Source organism: Ictidomys tridecemlineatus, chromosome 5 (genome assembly GCF_052094955.1).
Source record: "Ictidomys tridecemlineatus isolate mIctTri1 chromosome 5, mIctTri1.hap1, whole genome shotgun sequence".
NCBI lineage: Eukaryota > Metazoa > Chordata > Mammalia > Rodentia > Sciuridae > Ictidomys > Ictidomys tridecemlineatus.
The window spans coordinates 19,700,539-19,711,324 of NC_135481.1; the positions used below are offsets into that span (position 1 = coordinate 19,700,539).

The following is a 10,786-nucleotide window of genomic DNA, read 5'->3' on the forward strand; positions in this document are numbered from 1 at the left end:
TATATCAATGTCACATAATACATATCATAATATATATCCATATATCCACCCATAGGATAATTTCTATGTGCCCATTAACAATCATAAGGCAGGAAAACACATAGTATTAGGGAGTGATATTATCTATTTAATGAGGAGAAATTTAAATCTACCAAAGATAATGCACAAGATAATCCCAATCATAAAAATTCAAAACCAAAAAGAAACCTATGCAAGTGAGTAAAAAATATTTTGAAGGATATGGGTCAAAACTTAACAATGTTTATTTCTGGATGGTAATCTTAATCTTCTTTTGTTTTTCTGCATTTCCCCAAATTGAATATTATATCTGTATTCTTTTTGCAAAGAGAGAGAAAAAGTAATTAGGAATGTCTTGTTGGGACAATTTTCCAGTCAAGCTTCTCCCTAGTTTCTTAGTGTTGAGGCACACATGCTCACGCCACCCTCCAAGCATTCCTTCTGTCAAACACACTTCACATCTGGCTCTATGCGGTATTCGCCGCTTTTTCAGGCTGGAGTTGTCCACTCTAAAAAGTATGCACTCTAAAAAAGTATGGCAGGAAGGGGCCTCTAGGTAGAGGGTGCACAGTAGAGAATGAGTGCTGCTTAATAACAGTTTTAGATCAAAGCAAACCCAAGGCACAGCAGCATCCTGTTGAGAACTTCGAAACCTGCACCTTGGAAGGCAGATGCAAAGATAGGAACCTGTTTAATAATCTTTCTGCTACATATTAATTGTTAATAACATTGTATTTCTTAACACAAAAAAGAACAGAGAATACTCGCACCACTTCGCGTGCCTAGAGCAGGGCGAAACCAGGGCGGGCGGGTTGTGAGAGCGGCCGCCGGGTCCAGCTTCCCTCTCCCGGCCTAAGCTCGCCGAGGCCCTCCAGCCCGGCACACTACAGCCCTGAGCCTGGTCCAAACGCCATTGGCTCAGGGCGGAGCCTGCGGCCTAGCAGCAGGTTAAGTGGGGATGAGGACAGCAGCACCCTGGCCACCCTGGGAACCTTCGTTGGCCTAGACCCGCTGACCCAGACGGAGCGTCCTCACCACCGAGAAGAGTGCCTAGAGTGGACGAGCCCGCCCCACCGTCCGCTCCGCTCCTCCCAGCCACCTCTATCCCGGAAGTTGTGCCGAGCGCCCGATCGCGTGCTGCTAGCCAGAGAGTCTGTCGCCTGCTGGATCTGGACGGACCGTGCTTGCGAAAGCATCACCATGCCTGTGAGTTGTTTACTTCGGCCTCAGGATTTATTTCGGGCTTTCGGTCTGTCCGGAGTTGTAGGGGGCAGTTGAGCCTAACGGCTTCCCTTGACCGCAACGCTCCCTGCCAGAGGTGGCCGGCGGCTGGAATCGCTGGGCACTTCTCGCGTGTGAGGGCTTGTTGTGACTTGCCCGGGCAGCGCGGCATGGCGGGCCCTGCACGGGCGTGGAGCCGGGTGGACCCGGAGCCGCCCTGGACTGCCATCTGGAGTCCGTGGCTAGGAGTGGAACTGTTCCCAGCGTCACTTGTTTTGGGTAGGCGCCGACGAGACTTTGATCGTTGGAATCTTTTTTGGTTTTCTGGAGCTTCGTGGTTCTCGCCCCTGAAGCTTTCTCTGGGAGGCTGTTTCTTGCTTGTTTCCTTTTCAACATTGCCTTCGCAGTTGTTTTACGTACTAATTCCGTCCAGGGCGGTCTCATCTCAAGTTTTGTCAGATCAGATTTCTGCCCCCAGGGCAGAAATCACCAAGGCGTTGGCGAGCACTTAGGACTTCAGCGGTTTCTACTTTCAGCGAGTCCAGAGTCAGTCTTGTTAGCACCGCAGTTTTGTTTTTATTGAAGACTATTATGTAGTTGAGTAAACAACGAGTTTAGCTTTACCATTGGCGTTCTGATCGTCACAAAGCCCCATGGCAGGTCTTTGGAAACGCAAAGTATTGGCGAAAATGACCAGATTTTAATAAAATTTTTAAATATCTTAATTGTATTGAGTATGACTGTTGTTCCTGTTTTGCATGTGTATTTCCTGTATGGTTAAATATGCCAGTATTTTGGTTAAACTCCAGTAATAATAATGTGCCTTTTTATTTAGTTGGCTAGAGATTTGCTACATCCTTCCTTGGAAGAGGAAAAGAAAAAACATAAAAAGAAACGGCTAGTTCAAAGTCCAAATTCTTATTTTATGGATGTAAAATGTCCAGGTAAAATTTCAAATTTTAATTCTTTTCCTACGGGGAATTTCTGAAGAGATTGCTCTTTTGTTATGTATATATAGATGTTAGGATCCTCTGTTGAATAGAAATGAAATTAGAGAATTGAAAATGTCACAAGGAATATTTTCATAATAATGTACTCAAGTCATTGTAGAAACATATTTGGGAAAGGTAAAGATGGGCATCCGAAGGGAATTTGATAATTGACTTAATAAATACATTAAGTTGTTCAGATGATGAGTTTTCTTTTTTATGATATGATGAAAGGTTGACTTTTCAATGTAAGTCAGGCTGCCCAGTGTGGTGGCCATTAGCCATATGTGGCTACTGAGCACATTTGGCTGTGTGCCATCAAAACAGAGATGGTCTTTAAGGGTAAAAGGTACACTGGACTTTCAAGATGTGACATTACAAAAAAATTGATTACATATTGAAATGCTAGTATTTTTGAAATATCAAGTTTAAGAAAATATTAATTTTTTACCCATTAAACAAACTTACGTGGTTACTAGAAAAGTTTGTAACATATGTGACTTGATGTTGGAGCACTAAATCCTTACATGAGATAAATAAAACATTACTTTTAAAATAATATTTATTTACATATTACTAGATATGCCAAACAGGTGCTATGATTTCATCGGCTGTTCACTTTTAATACTGCCTTTTTTTTTTTCCAGGTTGCTACAAGATTACCACAGTTTTTAGCCATGCCCAGACAGTGGTTCTTTGTGTAGGTTGTTCAACAGTGTTGTGCCAGCCTACAGGAGGAAAGGCCAGACTCACAGAAGGTTTATCATTTGATATTTTCTAACCCAGTGATGAGATATTTTTAAAATTTTTCATTGTGGACTTTTTTAGTAAATAGTGCCCAGTTCATTTGGATAAATTCATGCTCTTGACTTTACAAAGATCTCCTTTATTGTTTTTCTAAATTTGGAACACTTTCTTTTGTACTTATTCACCCAATTTGCTTAGCTTGGAATAAATTAAAAATAAATCAGAATGGGAGCAAGAGTAACTACATATAATCCTATGATTTTAAAAATCATAGGATTTAAAAATTTCTCTTGTAAATATTTTGTTCCATATGTATTTGGTATATTTAACTTGTGATAGTTTTTTATCATTGCCAACTGAAGAAAAGATAACTATTATATAATTAAAATGCCACAGGTTTCATTTTTATGAACAACTACTTAATGATTAATATAAAATTGTTTATTCCTCTTTCACTTTAGAGCAGTAAGAAAAAATAATTTTGTACATAGTTTTTCATAGTAATATTTGCAGATTTACAACTTCATTATGATATGAAGTTTATTTTGGTGTGAAATTTATTTTGGAGCTGTGAGTTCTGTGTTGTTTTCACTGAAATAGTTATGAGGGTATTAACAGTAAATCCAAGGTCTATTTAGTGTAATTTGGTAAGATCTGAGTACAAAGTCAGCATATGATATTTAAGAGTAATATTACTCTTAAAGTGTATTCGTAAGATTTTTGAAACCTTTATTTCATGGTATGATTTGGACTGATATATAAGAGTAATATTACTCTTAAAACATATTCACAAGATTTTTGAAACCTTTATTTCATGGTATGATTTTGGACTTTTGTGTCAAATACTGACATATGGTTCAAAGGTGCATCTATAGCAGTTTTCCTAACAGATCTGAGAAGAACTTGGAGTTAATTTTTGAGGAAAACTATTCTGAATAGTTCTAAAAAACTATCTTCAAAACAGTTTTTTATTGTTGAATTCAGGCTAATGGTCTAGACTCCATTATATGATTTGAGAAACCAGAGTGACAATTATGGTCATAGCAGAATAAACTATAATGGATTTATAATAGCAAATTTGTGATATAAAGGGATAAACAATTTGTATGTATATATCAATCTTTAATATTCCTAAAACTGAAGTTTTTACTTAAAACATACTTTTTGCTACTGAAGTTTTACCAAAGATGAAATAAACTTCATTTTAATATATTCTTGTGATTCCTTTGCAGGTTGTTCATTTAGAAGAAAGCAACACTAATGATCTATGCAACTTTCAGAATTTATGTTTTCTCACAGAAGCCTTATAAGTTCAGTAATTCTAGTTACTCTTCCAAGATAATGTAATTACATTTGATTTTGTAAGGTATACAACAATGATCTCCTATTTTGGTGTTTTTCAATAAAGTTTTAATTATGGACAACCGCCCCCCCTTGTCTTTTTTAAAGTATGAGTATGCTATCAATTTTTTATACTGTGTGTGTTTAAACGTTTAAAAAAGGTATTCTGATTATTTCGTGTCTTACTAACATTTTCCAAGTTGCTGTATGTAGGACTGAATATATCCTTTTAGGATATTACAGCTACATTTTTTACAACTGTAGACAGAAAGGATTCTGTCAAGTAATAGTATTTACTGTTGACCCATGCTTACATTAATTTTATTTCAAAGGAGATGACAGAATAGCAAAATTTCTGCTATTTCTGTTCTACCTGTACTGGTTCACATCCTCCCTTCTATGTGGGATCTACTGCTTTTTACATAGCAAAACCTCAAAACCTTAGAAAGAAATTAGTCCTGTCAAATTTAGTTAACCCATTAAGTGCCAAATTTTTTAATTCTCTAAATACATATTCAAATATTTCAAAATAACCATAAGTGGTATATTTATGTTGTTCAGTTTAAGTTTTTCTCTGGGACAATGGGACAAAATGGGTTAAAAGCCTACATTTTATACATTTGTCTTAGGGACACAGTTTTAATGTTGATTATTCTATAGGATTAGAAATTGAAATTGCTACCCCAAGTCCAGAATGCCCTCATCTTCAGTCTGCTCAGTGTTTTGTGTTCATTCATTACTTTTCAATTTTCTTATTTCACTTTTCGTGATATGTATTTAGAACAAAGGGGGCATTAAGAGCATGACTTTATTATGACGACTTTGCCTTTATAATAATTTGAAAGGTGGTATATTCTATTTGCAGCCAGATATATTAATTAAAATCTATGTGTTATGTTTGTAAAAATTTTTTTAAATTTTTATTCTAATTTGTTATATATGACAGCAAAATGCATTACAATTCATATTACATATATAGAGCACAATTTTTCATATTTCTGCTTGTATACAAAGTATATTTTCCCACCATTCGTGTCTTCTTCATACATGTACTTAGGGTAGTGATGTCCATTCCATTCTATATATGTATTATTTAATGATTTTAAAAAAATTCAGTTGTTGATGGACCTTTATTTTATTCATTTATTTATATGCAGTGCTGAGAATCAAACCACTGCCTCACACATGCTGAGCAAGTGCTCTACCACTGAGCCACAACCCCAGCCCTCAATATATACTTTTTAGTATGACTTTTTTTGTGTGTGTATGTGTGTGTGTGTGTTTGTTGTGTGGGGTGCTAAGGATTGAGCACATGTGCTCTGCTACTGAGCTACATCCCCAGCCTTTGACTTTAAATTCTTTTTTTCTTTTTTTAAAACTGAATTGCATCGATAAAATTGCATGCCACTAAATGTGACTTTTTTGCTCTGGCAAATTTGTAGAGGTACACACCCCACCCTCCGCCTTTGGGAAGGCAAGATAGTTTTTTACATAAACAGGTATTAGAGGCAGATATAGCTCAGTCTAAAACAAGTTCTAGTGGTTAATTGCTCGTGATTCTGGGAAAAACAAGGATAATAAAACAATTTCATAGGGTTGTTTTAAAGATAAAACAAGATAACTTACAAAGTGGTTAGGACAATGCTCTTACAGTAAATTCTCTGTTAATAATAAAAAAGGATATTATCTATCAAGTATTTTAAAGTTATTTTTCCCTAAAATTTACCCCTCATTAGCATAGTAGAGCACAATTGTGTTAACTACTGCTGTAAAACAAGCGACTTCCAAATTTAGTGGCTTAAAAAAATAATTAATTACTCTTCATGATTATGAGTGACTGTCTTTAGCTGGAGGCACAACTGGAGTGGAAAATCTAACCTGGCTTTAGTCACATATCTGGCAGCTGGTGTTGCTGGCAGCTGGGTATCTTAATTCTCCAGTAAGCTAGTCTGTCTTTACATGGCATTCTTGGGGCAGTTTTTTTAAATAGTGAATATAGAAGCTTAAAGGTATCCTAAGGCTTAAAAGCAGGAACTTGTGCAACGTTATTTCTACCACATTCTATGGGTCAAAGCAAGTCAAAGCCAGCCAGCTTCAAGGGAGTAGTTCACCTAGCTCCACCTTTAGATGAAAACCATGACAAAATCATGTTGCAAACTTGCATGTACAATGAAATGGGAGGAAATTGTGGCCATTATACAGTCTCTTACCTTTGGGAGAACTCTAATATTGATCAAGGCTATTCATTCCCTAATCCATGAAAATGTCCATCATCAATCCTTAATGGTGTACTTTGTTTTCCCTAGTCTGAATAAGCAAAGTGGGAAATTTATGTTAAAGAAAACACAAATGACCAATGAACATATACAAGTATGTCTAGCTTTCACTAACAGCAGGTAAATGCCAATAAAAATCCTACAGTTTTGCATATATTTTGCATAATCAAAAATTTAAAGGCTGAGGTTGTGGCTCAGTAGTAGTGTGCTTTGCCTAACATGTGAGGCCCTGGGTTTGATCATCAGCACCACATAAAGATAAATAAATAAAGGTATTGTGTCCATCTACAACTAAAAAATATTTTTAAAATTCAAGATTAGATGTTAAAAAGTGTTGCCATATACACAGGTCCAACCATATAAAACTGTCATATTCAAATGTTTCTGACATACAAGAACAGTAATTTCATGTGGTTCAACCCAAGAAAAAGATGTTTCTTACATTGTCTATAGTGCCAATGTGATAGTGATGTTTTATAGCAGTCAGCAACAAACTGGATTCATGTGTATCAACTTGTCCAGATCACAAAAACAATGTAAATTTAAAGGAATGTAGAAAACATGTATAATATGATACTATTTGTATGTATATAAATAACAAAAATTAATACTACATATTAGATATGGATACATATGTATGGCTATGAAAGTATCAAACAATGAAGTGGAAGGATATACACTAATCCCTGATGAGAGATGCTTGCTAGGTAAAAGGAGTGGGACTTTGATGGTTAAAGGGGTCTTCAGCCTTATCTACTTATTATTATTTAAATATTTTTTTAGTTTTAGGTGGACACTATATTTTATTATATGGTGCTGAGAATCAAACCCAGGGCCTCAGGCATGCTAGGTGAGCACTCTACCACTAAGCCACAACCCCAGCCCCTATTTATTATTTTTTTAATGTTTATTTTTTTGAATTGTAGATAAACACAATGCCTTTATTTGTTCACTTTTATGTGGTGCCAAGGATCAAACTCAGTGTCCTACACATGCTAGGCAAGCACTCTATCACTGTGCCATAAACCCAGCCCTACTTATTATTTTAAAAAGACTAATTTGACTAGATGTTAACATTTTAAGTTCTGGGTTTTGGGAATATGGTTATTTGTCTCACGTGAAGCTTTTTGTTTCTTTCTAGTATTTTTTTTTTAAGTTTCACAAAAGTTCAACTTAACAGAAGAAAAAATAAAGCAAATCATTTGTAGCCAATGATCAACTTGATAAGTTTGTAAGTTTCAACAACCACAACAACAAAAAACAAAAAAACTTAAGTTGTTCTTTACCCTAATATTAAGGATCAGTTATGCCAGAGAGATCATTTTGTGGGAAATGAAGATTTATCAATACTAAGAAATCTAACATCATTAAGAATATAAGTAATTGTGGCAAAAATATTTAAGAGAAATTCTAAATTTGGGGTCTGTGAACTTCTGATGTTTGTATACTGGCTCATTTTCTGAGAAGATTCATATCTCTTAGAGTTTCAACAAGAATTCTAAAAAATTTTAAAAGCAACTACTATATGTATTTAAAGGCTCAAAAAAGCTATATTATTAATATCATGATAAAAAGCTATATCATTAATATCAGAAACCTTTTAAAAATTACAATTATTTTGATTTTTAGTGACAATATTTAATGCATATTTAAATTTTAAAATAGCTTTAAGAGAAGGTGAGACCTTTTATGTTTTTCAAAGAGGGCATGGATTGGGAAATTTGACAAACAGTAATACCAGACAGACATCAGGAGAAATAAGGAGATGAAATGGGTCTGTTACAGTGAGACATTCTATTTACACTTAAACCAACCCAGAACTATATTTACTTCAATAAGGAGGTGAGTGATGAGATGGACTTAGGGCTCAGAACTTGTGAAAAATATTTATTAGAGTGTACAGAACTTTGACTTCTTTTTGAGTTTTCCTGAATTTAGTGGCACAGTGGTAGCCTCTAGGATACATCATCTATGCTGTGACAGCAAAATATTCCAATGTCAACAACATTATAATAAGCCATCCGAGGAGCCATTCCCAGATGGCTCCGAGTGATTTGCAACTTCTGGTGTTCATGCCTTTGTACAGTCCTCTCCCACAGTAAGTCAGTGTTGATCTTTGAATAAGATTAGTTCCAAGCCTAGATTATAAAAACACTGTGGCTTTTGCCTGGTTCTCTCTTCATTTACTTTAGGGGAAGCCATAGTACAGTTAAGACAAGCTATGGAGAAGCCCAAGTGGTGAGCAACTGATACTCTTGCCAAAACCCAGTAAGAGAGGCCTCTGGCCCAAAGCCATGTGAGCGAGCCACTTTACAGTCAGATGTTCCAGCCTTAGTCAAGGCTTCGGTTGACTGAAGCCCCTGTGGACATTTTGTCTGCAACCTTATAGGAGACAGCTAGGACCATCCAGCTAAGCTGCTTTGAACTTCTAAAACACAGAGACTGTAAGAGAATATTAAGTTTTGGGGTAATTTTTTTCATGCAGCAATAGCTAATTTACACTATACCAAATGAAAAAGTTTGGACACAAAAGACCACATACTGTACGTATACAAATCATCCATAATCAAAAACCACAAAGACATACTAAGTTGCTGGTTACCAGGTATTGGAAGAAGAGAGGAATGGGGAGCAAATGCTCATAGAAACAGTTTCTTTTCTGGGTGAAAACATTCTGGATAGTGGTAATCTTGTGAATGTACTAAAAACCACTGTATGCTTTAAAGGATGAGTCTTATGGCATTAACTATGCATTTTATCTGAACTGTACACACATAAACACACACACACACACACACACGAATCTGGAACAAAGCAGTGGATGGAAACTGGAAGGACTTTAAAGATAGTGTTAGTGGAAACATGAAGAGCCTTGAAGAAACTGTGATAGCTTTTGAGGATGCTATAGATGTGGACTTAAGGAAAGTAATGAAAATCTTATTACAGAATGGAGGAAAGGGAATTCTGGTTGTGTAGCAGCAGAAAGTGTAGCAACACTATTGCTTGCAGTAACACAAAATAGAATAGTGCCTCATGAACTGGGTGACCTAAAGGGGATTTCCAGACTCAGTGCTGAATGTGCCTCCTGAGTTCTTGCTGCTTATACCAACGTGCAAGAGATGAGATAAAGGAAATAAACAAATAAAAAGGAATAAATAATTAGTTTTTTAAGTTCTATCTTCAGATGATAGATGATACTAAAAATTAAGAAATGGCTTCAAGGCAAAGATAAAATCTAGGACACTTCCAGGAAAACATGATCTCAAGTTAATTCCAAATTAGAGGCTTATTTTGAAGGGCACTTGGGTGTAGATTTTGTCTACTGGCATAAACTGCAGTAAAATTAGCAGGATACTCTCACATTTAAAAATATTATATTGTCAGAAACACTGCTAATTAGATTGAAAGGGCAGATAAAGAGACCTTTGGCCCTCTTAACTTTAAGAAGCAGGAAACAGGCTGAGAAAAACCACTCAGCTGGAAACACATGCTACCTTACATGAATGAAGAATAACATCTGAACCAAGAGCCCAGAAAACAGTCAAAAGCCAAGCCTTAAGTAATAATCAAGGAGCTGCCAAGTTAGTTGCCAGAGGATTTTGGGATTGCCATGGACACCCTCTCAAAACTTTTTGAATAGGAGGGACTACAACAGTAACTCTACATCTGTTGTATAGTGTACCTGTGGGGAGCAAATAACTTGTCTTAGTTCACAGGTCTTAATATGAAAAGGAACTTATATACTTGAATTACTATACTTAAGGAACTATCCAGAATTACTGCCAAAGAGTCTTATTCACACTTAGACTTGATTTAGATGATAAGATGGTGGGCTTTGTGCTGCTGCTACAATGGGATGAAACTTCTGGAGGACTTGGGTGTTAAGTTTATTTTGCATGTGGGAAGGACATAAATCAATAGAGACAAGACATCGGACTGTGATGATCTCTACCTCATGATTTTATACTTCATGTAGTCTCTTCAACATTATATTGGGTCCCATGTGACCTAGGAAATTTGGCAAGTGTGATAGTATGACTTCTAAAATATATTGACTTTAGCCTGATGTGCTTACATTTGCTCATGTGTGCTCTGTCATTTGCTAGGGGGAAGCCAACTGCTATGACATTAAGATTCTCAAGCAGCCCTACAGAGAGGTCCTTGTGGTGACAGAGACCTTATCTCACTTATCAG

At 36.2% G+C, this 10,786-nt stretch overlaps 1 protein-coding gene across 1 annotated transcript; it reads left to right on the forward strand.

Moving 5' to 3' along the window:
- Window positions 1-1,071: 1,071 nt before the first annotated feature.
- On the forward strand, window positions 1,072-4,399 carry Rps27l (ribosomal protein S27 like). Its single transcript, XM_021727259.3, has 4 exons — window positions 1,072-1,224; window positions 2,075-2,183; window positions 2,876-2,986; window positions 4,208-4,399. The coding sequence occupies exons 1-4, from the start codon at window positions 1,219-1,221 to the stop codon at window positions 4,234-4,236; spliced, it is 255 nt and encodes an 84-aa protein (XP_021582934.1). The 5' UTR covers window positions 1,072-1,218; the 3' UTR covers window positions 4,237-4,399.
- Window positions 4,400-10,786: the final 6,387 nt, after the last annotated feature.

What these genes read in the sequence shown, in the direction of transcription:
- Rps27l (XM_021727259.3), top strand. An exon ending in TATGGATGTAAAATGTCCAG is followed by an intron (nt 2,184 to 2,875) that starts GTAAAATTTCAA and finishes TTTTTTTTCCAG; the next exon opens with GTTGCTACAAGATTACCACA. An exon ending in AAAGGCCAGACTCACAGAAG is followed by an intron (nt 2,987 to 4,207) that starts GTTTATCATTTG and finishes ATTCCTTTGCAG; the next exon opens with GTTGTTCATTTAGAAGAAAG.